We start from the raw sequence: 14,254 nt of genomic DNA, 5'->3' as shown, positions 1-14,254 counted from the left end.
GGTTGGAGCACTTACCTTGCAAGCGAGAGACTTGGGTTCAATTCCCAGCAGGGCAAAACATTGGGCAAGTTTCCTTACTCTGCACGCCTGTTTACCTAGCAGTAAGCAGGAACTCTGTTAGTCGATTCGCAGATCGTTTTTGCAGGGGTAATAATCCCTTCAAAAAAATGAATAAAAAATGTCACTCAATCCATGACCGTTTGTGGGACACTGCTGTGCGTTTCACCCACAAAAATATAGTCAATTCACTTTCCAGTATATTCCGTGAAGCACTTTGAGATATCTCAAAGGCACTATATCAAAATGCGAGTATTATTATTACTGAGCACAAAAGACCAATTTGCCAAGGTATATGATCACAGCAAAGGCAGCAGTTGGGGTGCTGCGATTGGGGTTAATTAGTCAGGTAACATTTTATTTCAGACACAGCTGTTAAAATGCTGCAGTGCGTCTGTATACGGCTTCCATTTTATCAATGCTTGCATATGATCAGCAACTATTAAAGGAATGAGTTTAAAATATATTTTTTCTGCATCCAGCAAGAAGTAACCACGTAGTACAGGGACTGTGGTGCTTCTGGAACTTATTGCAAAGACTATGTTCTAAGTGGATAGGTTGATACTTAACATGCCATTTCTGTCATCTCGAACAGTTACTCAATGAACACAAGTAGAGTTGTTAGCTTGGTTCGAGGGTAGGCAAGGATTAACTTTCTTAGAAATCAAATTGGTTGAAGTCATTTATTTTCTGTAATCCAATGTCCTATAGCTGTGGCTGTTTACACATGACAGTGAGTGCTACATAGACATTTGCATCATTGCTGAAGGTTCATATAGAAATAATTTCCAATTGATCACAAAGAAATTCAGTGTTCAATATGCATTATAAAACTATTCAGCAAATCCCAGTAAAAGCACACCATGTACAACAGTGGACAACCCCACTTATGTAAAGTTAAGACATAATTCGGAATTTAAGAGTTAGAACTGAGGTGAAGAAGCATTTCTTCAAAGGGGATTGTGCAGGTGTGGAATGCTGACTCCAGAAGGACGTAGAGGTGGTAGAATCAATAAAGATATATAAAATAGAGAGAGACAGATACCTGAGTATTAAAGGGTATGGTGACAGGGCAGAACGTTTGGATTAAAAAATCTACCAAGATTTAGTAACCGCGTGGAACAGGCTCATTGGGCTGAGTGGCCGCTTCCTGTTTTATGCTCTATAAATGTAATGTTGTTATTGTTCCTCTGTTCAAAAGGATAACATTTTGTACGTTGTAGATTTAAAAAGTCATTCAAGTCTCCTCCATCATTTAATTGGATCATACTGCTGCCTACCAAATATCCATCTGCCGCCTTCTTAAATATTTCAATTGACCCAGCATCTAAAATCTTTTGTGGAAGTGAATTCATCATTTCCACAAACCTTTGTGAGAAAAAAAAATGTTGTTCTGAATTTTTATATCTAACTTTAAGATTGTCCACTCATTCCTGATTTACCTCCAAACCAGTATATTTTTCCTGATGAATGACACAAACTGAACACAATATCCCAGATGAGGTCTAATCAGGGCTCTGTACAACTGTAGCATTCCTTCCTTGCTTTTTTATTTCAATCCTATTGAGATCAAGGCCAATATTCCGTGAACCTTTTGGATTACATTTTGTACCTGTGAACCTGGTCACCTGAATCCCTTTGCTCATCCACTACTCCATAGTATTTTGCCTCCTTCCTCCCAATTAAGAATTTATTCCAATTTGTCTTCCTTAATCCAAAATGGACGGGGCCAGGTCAACTAATCTGCCTGTATGCCTTTGCAATCTCCTACTTTCATCTTCACAATTTACTACATTTCCTTGTTTAGCATTCCCTGCAGAATTGGATATACTGTCCTCTACTCCTTTATCCAGGTCATTTACAAGGAGCAAAGCTGAAGCCCCAGTACAGAACACTGGGAAACATTTTTGACTCTAGAACATTAGAAAATTATAACTAATATGCATCTGTAAATTCTTTACTTTAATATCTTGGTGATAGATTTGTCTACTTTGATTCCCATTAGTTTATCTATTGCCATGTTTTCTGTTCATAATAAATCCTGAAGGTTCCTCCCTTAGTTTAGCTCCATGTAGTATTTTATCCTTCGTCTCCTTAACTCCTTAAACCAGCCACTAAGTTTGAAACAGGTGTGCATTGCTGTAGATATGGCACTGTTAGTTAAGATTTTCAATGAATTTTCACTGAAGTCACCCCATAGTAACCTCAGAATGCAAGTCCCAATCTCAGCACTCTGCTCAGTTTTATCCTTTTGACAAAGTGGCAAACATATCTGGAACAAAATGCACGGTTACTTGATGTCAAAACTGTACAAATTGTCCTTTGGCCAGATGTATATGTAACTCACCCAGCATGCAATATTATGGTATTAGGTCCGAGAAGGAGTGAATTACAAGATGTTGCACTAGTGTGCCCCAATTCTGGAGATTAACTGCAAACTCTTTACCACAGTCACACACTTGTGGTGTACAAGACCTGTTTAAAATTCTCTTTTATACAGTCATTTGTGTCACAAGATGGTATACTCTAAAAACAGAAATAGAATATTTGATCTGAACAAAAAAAGGTAATAAAACACAACTTTTATGAAATTAAAGTTCAGAATTCGACCTATTAGCTACACTATTCCAAACCTTCGAAAAGCCCACATTCATTTTCCTTGGATACAGAAATAAGGCGAGTTGAAATAAAATGCTGGCATGGCCCAAGTGATAACAACAGAGGACACAGGCAAACTACTGCTAACCAGAATTATTCCACCCTAAGCACAAAGCTAATACTTTGATCTAGGTTCTTTCTTGGAACGTGGCTCCATCTCGGGTATGGAAGTTCACAGTAAAACTTAAGGGGAGAATATAACTGCAAACCTGCATGCAAAAAAAAAGCTGAGCATGACATCAAAGTTCCTGTTTCCATGCAGTCAGTCCAGCTTGCTAGTTTCCCCCCTTCTCCCAATTATTTAATTTGGAAATGCCCAGCCAATCACCCTGAATTCAGGAGAATTTATTTCTCCCCAAATAAGTTAAAACCAAGGCTGCCATGTTGCAGGACCAGCTACAAGTCCAGCAAATTACTTCCTCTTCTTCAGTGTTTCCAGCTCAGTTGCTGATGAGCTCTTCTCAGGATCAGAGTAACTGTACCACAGAGACAGGAGAATGATCAGGTGGCAGGTGTGGAGAGCCAGCGAGCTGTACACAGTTGACGGATAGGTATTCCATGCCAACTCAATTAATCCCAGAATCAGTACCCTGGGAGGTGGAAAAAGAAATGGACGTCAATTCAGAACAGAATATTTTGAAACAATTTTGACTTTTAAAGAGGAAATAAAGTCCAGCTTTTTTCCCCCCCCAAATACTTCCACAAGGAAGAGAAAAAATAATAAAACTATGTTTTATTTAAGAATAAGAAATCCTCGCTTAGATGCATCGCTTCCTGCTCTGGTCTACTGAATTGTCAAATATTAGGGGGAACAATCAGAATGGCTACATCCAGTTTCAGGATGCTTTGGATTTGTATCTTAGTCAATCCAGTCCCCTGACCCCAGAATCAGGGAATACTGATTATTATCAATTATTATTGTTACTTACTTGAACAGGTGAGCAACGTTTTTCACATGGGTACTCCACAGGAGGTATGGCAAAGTATGGAAGTACCAGACATAGAACTGATAGTGTAATGACCTGCTGAAACACACACCAATGAAATTCGAAGTGAAGAGGACAAAGATGATCTGTACTCAGCAGTCAAGGAAAAAAGTGGCTGCGCAACTAAGAGATTGGAGAAAACTACATAATTCAATATTCGACAACACACTCTTCTGCCTTTGAACACAAGAATTCCAGAATTTCTCACCACTCATATTGTGCACTGAACATGACACCAAAGAATCTGTGGTAGTCACAGATTGTGTGAACCCATTGAGACTCTGAATATTATATTATAAGATTTCGATTCATTGCCTTACACAAGATTCTCACATCATCAATAACTAAAGGTACCGCATCACTGATGGAAGGATATGATTTGCTGTCAGGGTCTGGCACTGAAATTTTCTTTGTTTTGGATTCTTCAAAAGGGACAAAATTCCCTCCTCGGTTCTGCAGCACATAAACCAAAGATTTGGATTAGTAAAATATTTGCTTACACAACAAAATTACAGGATTAGGTTATACAGCATTTGAAATACAGTTTGACAGATGTTTCCATTAATGGTATAAAATGTTTCCCACTGAATGTAAACTATATTAAATCATTTTATCACTCCTGTTCTATAAAGAACCGACTGCGGCCAGGTAGTCAAAGCTCTAATGTTAATTTGGTGTCAGTGAAAATACGTATCAAAGCCTGTAGAATTAATTTGATGTATCTACCTAGCTCAGCACCAGAATACATTACATAAGGTCCTGGCACTTCTTTGTGATCCAGCTCAGACTAGCTTATCTTGTCTGACAAGTACCTGCAAGTGATGAGTTTCGACGATTCTCAACCAACTTCTCAGTACCGACATACAGCACAAACTGTCCTCAGTTTGACATTAAACGTGCTCTCATAACTCTTTGGCATAGAAGATGTTATACAAGTTCACTCTGGGTTTTCATTTGAAGTTAAGTCATATTAGGAGCTTTACTCTGCACCCAACCTATGCTATATCTGACCTGGCAGTGCTTGATTGATGCTGACACTCAGTGCTTAAAATGGAAAAGTGTTCCAGTACAACACTAAAATCTCTTACCAAAAACAAACAAAAGAAAAAAAATAAATACACACCAAAACAGGGTAGAACTGGATTCATTGAACCTTTTCTAGTAGGTGTCATGCACTCTGCATCCGGAGCCCACAAGTTCTATACTATCTACACACAAACTTCATGTAAACACACCTACTTGTTCCACCTATACAGCAAGAAGAGAAGCAGTGCACTGAGGTGAGCAACCAGCAGCAACATATGGAAATAGCGGTTCAGGAAGATTTCCTCAGGCAGAAAACGCCAGTTTACCGTCCATTTAAAAAGAAACTGCCGTCTGAGATCAAATGCTCGGGCCACATAGCCAACTGGATTCTCCATGAGGAAGGGCAGGCCCAGTATTACCTAAACATGAATCAAAAATACCAAGAACTAAAGATATATTTCTTCAACCAAACAAAGATATACAATGCAAATAACTTTTTTTTAACACAAGAGAATCAAAAATCAATTTCATTATGTTTGGCACATCCTCATACTTCTATATTAATCTTTCACTACCGGTAATCACTTTTGAATGTCAAGCTCACATTCAGCTCAAAATCAATACTCGCAGGTGAAGTAACTATTGATCTCCTGGGACCATAACTATTAACCCCAGCACATTACTCCTATTTCAATTTGCATGTTGACCTGAAAGATAGTTTAATTTTCTAATGTCACATAGAAAGTTTTAAAGAATGGATAAAAAGGAGGAATGTCAGATGAGAGGTGGAATTAGAGAATTGGAATCGCTGCAGCACAAGTGTGAATATCATTGGGAAATTAAAAGGAAAGTGGAAGCATTTTTATAGCGGGTACAACTTCAAAACATCACAACGTGCAACACATTAACTATTGTCACATGTAGTGAATGTTTTACAGGGATATAATGCGAGCACAAAGAGTCATACAACAATGTAATACTTATACAAAAGTCTACTTGAAAATTACAGTCATTCTTAATCAAGTTCTATTTTGAGTTCTTGCAAATTCAAATTCTGAAGTATGCAGCCTATAATCTCTGTGTATAACAAGAAAGTGATGCTAATCACTTTTGACTGGACCACTCCAGGGAATACCAAGTCCTAAAAGGGATTTTTATTCAAGGTGTCAGGAAGGCAACAAATCCTGGATTTTGAGACCATAGAATTATAATTGAATAAAAGTGCCTAAATAATGGACAATAAATTCTACCACTATATATACATTCAGTGAGTTCAGTGGATTTCAGCCATTCATTTTGGAAATGTTCAGGGGTTTCCAATAAGTGGTCTTTGCTAAAAACAGGTCTAAACTTCACGTGAATTACAGCAGAACACGAGTGAATGTTGTCACTTGAAAGAGAATTTAAAACAAGAGAATCCAGGTCTAATTTATAATACAAAATTATCAGTTAAAAAAGAGAAAAAATATAAATCAATAAGATTTGAACTAATAATTAAGAGTAGTTTATTACATGTACCAAACCTCAAGTGATTTATGCATTTGTACACATTCTACATACATATTTGAGAACCTTTTGTTTAGCTACAGGTAGAAACATCCTGCAAAAAATGAGTTCATAAACACAAAAGAAATTTTCAATAGAGCTGACTTGCCAAAGAAAATCGTGGTAATCAAGAGTTAACAGCAAAGCATTAAGTTCAGGCAAAAAACAGATTCAGTTTGCCTGTAAACTAGACTAACATCTTCCACCTGTTCTTGTAGATAAAGGGATTTAGATAGTCATCAATTGTTTATTCTGAAAGAGCAGCCAGGCACTGAGTCACTGGTTAATGGTGATTGAAAGGTTTAGCAACTTATAAACATTGAGACAGGTTTGTCCTAGATTAAAACCTATCTGAAAGCAAGCTCAAATATCTATTTAAACATGCATTAATAATGCTGTCATGCATTTCAGAATGAAGGCGCATTAGCAACCAGAGTTATAATGAACTTTTTTTTGCTTCAAAATGTCAGACACAGCAGGAGTGAAACTCTGAGCTGGCAGAATAAGAACTGCAGGATACAAGAACAAGACGGGGAGGGGGCAATAATTGGTTTTAGTGCTTTAATTCATTTGAAGCAAGCAACAATCTAGGGCTTCATTACTACATGCTTTCAAAGGTCTCTTTGAAATGCGCATGTGCTTCTATGCCCATTTATTTGAAGGATGGCAATGATGGGAATAGAATATTTTTCCACTGTGGATTAAGCTTTCATGTCAAGTATGGCACAGGTCAGATTTATCCATAAGGACAATCAGTCACAAACACCGAACCTCATCAACTGTACTGTATTGACAATTGCATTTCCCACAGTCTAATTGAATAATAGGATTAACAGAACTAGAACTTCAAAATACAAACAGGAAATTAAGGGACATTTCACGGTTATCTGTTTAAGCACTGTAAACACCTTTTATATTGTAGGATTTATAACCTTATAATAAATGCAAATATCACAGAGGGAATCCTTAATCTCTAGTCTACACCTAAACCCCCAAACCAAAGACAACATGCTCAAAGCACTATAACCCCTCCTTCCCATTATAGGCAGAATGTTCTGGTTTTAGAAAGTGCATCCCCTGAAGTTTCAAATACCTGCAGCCCAGCACAAATTCCAAGCTTCGGGAGGGTTTGCACAAATCCAAACTCAAAGAGGAGAAGGAAGAGCAATCCAGGAGCAAAGAGCAAGATGTTCATCTTTACCGAAACTGCTAAACTGCCCAGGGTAGAAAAGGTAATAAAATTAAAATCTTCAGGTCCAACAGAAAGAGTTTAACAAAAAAGTACATTTATAAAACAGAAGAATCTATATACACCCTGTTGCTCTTCAGAACTACTGGTATTATAGTAAATGGTGCTCATCTCCCCCTTCATTTCTGTTTTCTGCTTTGTGTGAATGCACAATTTTATTACAATTGACAGACCTGAATGTATTAGTCTCACAATTAAGATTGGTGGCAGAACACTTTTCTACTGTTTCAAGTGCCAATATCTTTGTCCTAGAATGTGTCTCAGAATCAATGCAAACATCATCCCATTGCTTAGCCATTTGATCTTTAATCTCGGAAGAACTCTTAATTGTGTCTTTATTTCCATATGGTCTATTCTTATTAGGCATCTGTGTTATTAATCAATCAGTATTAACATTTGTCAAATTATAGAAGGTTACTGTCCATGTTCCCGAGATCCAGATCAAGAATTCCCTGACTGGTTCAATTTAGGACCCTGCCACACTTCAAAGATAAACAATCATTATTTGATCTGTTTATTGATCATCTTTGGTACAGAACTTATCTTCAATTAGTACGCTGCTGATCAGAACCCAGAGAATGTGCATGTATTCCTTCCGCCCGGGCTGAATTTGATCTCAGAAACAGCTGACAATATAACACAAAGCCATGACATTTTTTCTCAACTCCCAAATACGGTGGATTCATTTCCTGACGCATTGGTATCACTAGACTCTTTCTACACTGAAATCAAGACACAAAACAAATCCAATTTGTTACTTGCCTGAAGAAGAAACAGCCGAGATTCCAGTGGCCATCGAGAAACAGATTCACGGCCAGGTAAAATATAAGCATAGCCACAGGGTCGTTGAAGAGACGCAGAATGAAGATGGAGTGGATCCGATAGGAGGCACAGCACATAAAGAAAAATACAAAAGGTGGAACCTGCAAACATTAACCACAAACTAAGTTAATCCAAAGAACTTTTTTTTGAAAGCATGCTTTAAAAAAGTAAATATTGGCCTTCATGGGAAATAGAATCATATTATGATATCGAGCCATTAGTTGAGGAAAACATTAAAGGAAAAAAGCATGAACAATAAATCCAGAGCAGATAGCCCCAATGAGGGAAGTGGTAACAATACAAAATCAATAAGTAGAATGTTTTCTGTGATGTAAACTGTCTATGATTGTAAGTCAAGTATCCTATTTCCCACCAGTCTCTATCATCTATATCGCACCATTTGTTTTACTAACGAGAACAAGATCAGTTCTGCAAATCTCTATTCATAATCTAGAGCTCCATGTCACCACAATGTCATCATCACCTTTTTTGTGCGATTGTAGATCCTGAAGACCAGCAGCAGGGTAACGAGGTAGAAGATGGCAAAGATATATTGACCGAGGCGGATATTCACTCCATGATCCGTGATATAGTACAGCATTGTGAAGATATAGACAAAGCCGGCAGGGTAACTGCAGTGAACAAAATTAAAACTTTTTTCCCCCCACAAGATACAGTCAAACCACTTTACATCATTGAAGCGCTTTAAGATGTCTTGATGATGTGATAAGAGGCTTATATCAAATTCAATTATTATTATTATTGGTAGGTAAAATACACACAGAGATCCTTAAATGCGCAACAAGAGACAACAGTAGCAGAAGACACTTATACTGTACAAATTTTCTGCATTCAACATATATGTACAAAAAAAAGCACATCACAAGCAATAACACAATCCCATCCTCCTCTCCTTAAGCAGCCAGCTTGTGCAGTAAAGCTCCACATGTGTTAGTGCCACTCTCGTACCTCACACCCAAATAGCTGCTCTTCATATTTGAACCTCAGTAATGAATGCTGGTGGGATATACAACCAAGAGAGATCATTTCTTGTCACTCAATACTATCCTATCCTCACCTGACATTCACAACTTGGGATTGCTAGCAGGGGGCACTGGATTCCCAGGATCAAGATAAGGGTGAATTAAAAGTAAAGCCCTTGTCAGTTTTTGATCAAAACCTTTTGACTATGTAAGACCTAAATCAATCTTATTCCAAATTTCTACATAATTTGTGAAAATTGACTGTCAGTAGTACACAATGCATTTTCAGGCAAATGGGATGAAATTCCTCCCTCTCTTTCTGCTAAATGGGAGGGTTCAATATAAAATGAGCTTAGGCTGGCAATTCCTCTCTTCAATTAGAAAACATGTCTTTCAACAGCTGCTTTCTGACCCTGCAAGAATTCATTCTATATTATGGCACCAGATGGCAGCAACAGCTTTGGAATCACTTACACCCATCTCTCCCTTACTTAACTATACCATAAACTCTTTTCAAGAGTTGCAATACAAAGTAGGGTCTTGTTTTGAGTGCTACTTTTAGGAATGCTGCAACATCCTGCCTTACTTGATGATGCCCCGTAATTAATATTCCACTGATCAGTGATCAACAAGCAGATTCAAGTTGAATAAATTAGAAAATGTAACTTCCCTTCATCATAGACAAAATATTTTAAAATATACACTATTTCCCCCACCAACGTGATAAGCTCTTAGGACACAGGGTTTAAGTTGGATAAATCAGAAAACGCAACTTCATTTCATCCTGGTTAAAACATTAAGAATCATTTTCTACATCAAAAGAATTTTCTACATCAAAAGAGTGCTGATACATCAGGGGGTTTCTGCCCATTGGAGAGCTAGCTACTATCCATTGTACAAGCTCCATAATGATACTTACACCAGAGGTCCTGTCTCCCCTTTCAGCTGGGTATAATCGTATGTTCCATTGATTACACCTTCTACCTCATCCATGTAGGCTCTCCAATCAATTTCTGTATCTGAAAGGATATAAATTATAATTTGACACATCTTATTTAAGTCTGCAATTGTTTTGCGAATGTCCTCTTCAGGCAAGGGATGCTAGTTCTGATAATTTATGTTCTTTCCCACTTGTCAATGTCAGGATCAAGCACTCTGAGGTCAGGTCAAATACATACTGGAGTAAAATGCCTTCTGAACTATTTCATCAAGGGTATCCAAGTCTGATAACAGCATGTGTCAGACTCAGGATAAAGTTATACAATATTTGTAACCCTTACCAGGCACATCAGAGGATTAGATACAGAAGAGTAATTCTTGCATTTGATACAGTGCCTTATCAAGTCATGTAGCATCTCAAAGCACTGAACAAGACTTTTACTGTAAATGTAGCGACTTATGTATTTTGTAGGCAAATGAATAAGGCTCTGACTGCACTGTCCATTCAAGCAATTCAAGGAAAGTTACAGTAGATCTTAGATGCTATGTAACACTCCAATCCAACAGTCTGAGAAGAGCGCTCCTTGCTGTACGAGCGTGAGATATCAGTTCACACACTAGTCATCCTGATGCTCTTCGAGATCTTCAGTATTTTGCTGAATGAAGTTTTGTGCTGGAAGTTGACAGCACCTGGAGCCTAACTATCATTCCAGTTCCAAATGACCCCGGACATTCTACAACACTTTAACCCGGGAACGGGGCAAGTCTCAACTGCCATTAGAAATTACCGCCGTCGACCGCAAAACATTCGCTCCAAGACGTTTGTCGTCATTTCAAGAAAAAAAAAGCACAAACGTCGCAACCGCGCGGTTAAAACTAAACGAACCGGTCCGGCTTGTCGCCGCGAGTTGGAGAGGAGTAACATAGTGCACGCGTGGCCCGTAGAGCCACTGGACACTGGCCCACAAAACCGCACCGACCCTCAATAACTTACTCCTCGCTCAAGAGAAGTTCAGTCGCTGCTGAGGGCGGTCAAGGGGAGGGCGAGACGGGGGCCGCGGAAGGAAATTAATAACAATAGTGACCAGCGCCTCCCTCCGGTGAGAAGGAACAAACAAACAAACCAACAGATAAATAAATGCTCGTTTGGGTCTCAGGCGCCTCGAGTCGCACTGTTTAGTGGCTACAAATCACTGGGACCGGAGACCTGGGGACTTAACAGCACATTCAGCAAAGGGGGGAGGAGGGGAGAGTAGGGGGGGAGGGGAGAGAGGGGGGGGAGGGGAGAGAGGGAGGGGGGGAGGGGAGAGTAGGGGGGGAGGGGAGAGAGGGGGGGGAGGGGAGAGTAGGGGGGGAGGGGAGAGAGGGGGGGAGGGGAGAGAGGGGGGGAGGGAGAGTAGGGGGGAGGGAGAGTAGGGGGAGGGAGAGTGGGGGAGAGGGGGGAGTGAACGTGAACCATTAATTACAGAGAACGAGGGGCTCCGGTTACTCACAGGCCACCCGGTGGATGACCCACAGGCTGACCCAGGCCTCCGCCGCCCACAGACAGGAGGCCACCAACACCGTGTGTTCGGCTTCCCACAGGACCCGGTCCTTCGCGCGCCATAGCTTCTTGGCGTAATCAAACCCCCGGCTCCGGCCGCAGGACCAGGCCGCCCCGCCGCCCTGTGCCTCGGCCTCCCAGGCGCCTTCCCCGCCGCTGTTGCTCTCTCCATGCACCGGAGACACCTGCCCGAGCAGCACCGGGAGGGGGTGTGGGCGGGATCGAGAGGAGCGGTTGTACGGCGGAGTTGTGCGGCGCCTCAACGTGGGAATGTGTTTCGGTGACGTGAGGGTAGCGCCGCCTGACCGGAAGCAGTTGCGGCGGCACGTGGGGGCGGTTTAAAAAAAAACGTTCAACGGAAAATGCGCGAGCGTGTGGGCGGCGCGTGGGGCGTGGGCGGGCGACGTGGCCAGATTGGGCGGGTTTCTGCCCCGATTGGGCGGGTTTCTGCCCCGATTGGGCGGTTTTTGCTTCCGCGCGTGTAAAATCCCTTTCCCGGCGGCTGCTTCATTTTTTAAAAAAAAAATGTCGTTTGGATTTAAAACCCGCAAAACGCGCGTGGGCGCCCCTGTCCTGACGCGGTCTCTGAAGCACAGGCCCTTACGTCGGCCACTCTGCTCCCCCCTCCCCCCCCCCCTTCGCAAGTGTGGGCCCCACTGGAGTCCATCCCACCAACCACGACGACGACGACGACAACAACGACGACGACAAGAAGCTTCTGGAACTCCATCCCGCAGTCCCTCTCCCCACCCCCCACACACACACACACCGCCTCGCACCCCCTCCCTCGCCTGCTTCGAGACCCACCGCAAGACCCTCCTCTTCGACCGTGCCTTCGGTCTCGCTGCTTTTTCCTGATTTTTCCATAGTTTTCCTCGTTTCTTCCTCGATCGAATTTCGGACCCGTGAATCGATGCGCGGGTTCCTCACACGTCCCCTGTTTGACCTGATTTCAACCCCCCCCACTTCGACTTAAAAGTCGATAGCTCCGGTCTTCGTCGTCGTCGTCTTCTTCTTCTTCTTGCCGCCGACCGCAAGCTCCTCTGCAGCTTCTGTCTTCGTGGGCGCGCCGGCAAACGTTTCGCTCGATGGCTTCCAAGCCGTCCCGCGCCGAGCGAGCGAAGCGAAGCCGGTGGCAAGGCGCAAAAAGGGCGACGTGTTTCGGGGCGTCCTCCCGACGCGAAAGGCGCTCTCCGAGTGTAACTTTGTATTGCGTTGATCTTGGCGCCTGCGGACACCTCTCGCAATGCAGAAAGCATACCTTATCTACAATAATAATAACAATAATAATCCTTGCATTTGATAGAGAGCGCTTTTCACGCCTTCTCGAGTCTCGAAGCGCTTCGCGGAATACGCTGCAAAGTGAATTGACCGTACATTTGTGGGCGAAACGCGGCAGCCAATTGCGCACGGCAGTGTCCCACAAACGGTCCTGGGTTGAAAATGACCAATTTGTTATTGTTTTTGTTTTTTGGAGGGATTATTATAAGGCGTGTGGAGTAAGGAAACTTGCCCAAGGTTTCACCCGGCCGGGAATCGAACCCAGGTCTCTCGCTTACAAGGTGAGTGCTCTCACCACTGAGCTACAGGGTGGCTGGGCTATGTGCACACATGCCAGTCCGTGAATTGTTCTCACGGGGCTGGTGAGACAGTTGGAAACCCGAGTGAGTGCGGAGAGGTAAAGTGTGAGGTTGGGTGACGAGTGTCACGAACAAGTCCTTCAAGAAATGGAAGCTGAAGTTCCCGCAAATGGTGAAAATTTTCCCCCGGTGTGAACCAGCTTCCAGAATGAAAGAAAAAGATGCACAATCAGACGCAACCAACTTGGGTCTTGGGTCGAGGTACGTGGTTCACAGGGAAGAAACAGTGTCAATGGGATCTTTAACATCTACCCGAACATCTCATCTGAAGGACACACCTCTACCACACCGCCCCACGCTGGCATGTCTGCCAGACTCTAGTTTCAAAGTCCTAGTGCGGGGCTTCAACCTATAACCTGACTAATAGGCGAGAGTGCTCTCAACTGAACCAAGCCTATGCTTAAATACCTGGTCTACTATTTTAAATGTTTTTAAATATGTTGATAAAAGTGAAACTGTAGCAACTTTTACAGGTTTTACACTAGAGGGCACTCTTGGAATTTATAGTAAAAAGTATTTCTTAATTCTTCCCTCTGCAAATGGTAGATTTTGTTTGTTGCTGTATTTGTTCCCTCAGCTTTCTCTATTTTTCACCCCTTTGAGGCTACAGTCTGCATATACAGTATTTCATTCCATCTGGAGATCAGAATAGACTGGCCTAAGGGCATTGCTGAAACTGTCTTGATGGTCTTGCATGAACTGAAGTTCACTTCAAACATGTCATATTTTAGACATGAGTTTTCTCCTTTTCTCTCCTCTTTCCTTCCCTTCCCCACAAGGGAATGAAGCTGTCAATATCCTTATAT

The 14,254-nt window shown here is 41.7% G+C and overlaps 1 protein-coding gene and 1 non-coding gene across 2 annotated transcripts; both read right to left on the bottom strand.

Moving 5' to 3' along the window:
* Positions 1–726: 726 nt before the first annotated feature.
* Positions 727–10,632, bottom strand: alg3 (ALG3 alpha-1,3- mannosyltransferase). Its single transcript, XM_007900098.2, has 8 exons — positions 10,246–10,632; positions 8,828–8,975; positions 8,284–8,444; positions 7,366–7,486; positions 4,941–5,146; positions 4,078–4,154; positions 3,645–3,789; positions 727–3,305 (listed from the first exon to the last, which is right to left on the bottom strand). The coding sequence occupies exons 1-8, from the start codon at positions 10,374–10,376 to the stop codon at positions 3,128–3,130; spliced, it is 1,167 nt and encodes a 388-aa protein (XP_007898289.2). The 5' UTR covers positions 10,377–10,632; the 3' UTR covers positions 727–3,127.
* Positions 10,633–13,329: 2,697 nt separating this feature from the next.
* Positions 13,330–13,401, bottom strand: trnat-ugu. Its single transcript has one exon. It is a non-coding gene; the product is annotated as a tRNA-Thr (tRNA).
* Between the last annotated feature and the right edge of the window lie 853 nt (positions 13,402–14,254).

The sequence above is a fragment of the Callorhinchus milii genome, unplaced genomic scaffold (genome assembly GCF_018977255.1).
Source record: "Callorhinchus milii isolate IMCB2004 unplaced genomic scaffold, IMCB_Cmil_1.0 Scaffold11, whole genome shotgun sequence".
Lineage (NCBI taxonomy): Eukaryota > Metazoa > Chordata > Chondrichthyes > Chimaeriformes > Callorhinchidae > Callorhinchus > Callorhinchus milii.
This window is presented reverse-complemented; position numbering and strand designations above follow the sequence as displayed.

Bases quoted from the DNA above. Each gene is read 5' to 3' on its own strand.
- alg3 (XM_007900098.2), bottom strand. From the start codon at position 10,376: ATGTGTCAAATTATAATTTATATCCTTTCAGATACAGAAATTGATTGG. The intron at 8,445-8,827 runs GTGATGATGACA...TAATGTTTGCAG, and splicing joins TCTACAATCGCACAAAAAAG to GTTCCACCTTTTGTATTTTT. The intron at 4,155-4,940 runs GTAGGTGTGTTT...TATGTGCTGCAG, and splicing joins TTGCTGTATAGGTGGAACAA to AACCGAGGAGGGAATTTTGT.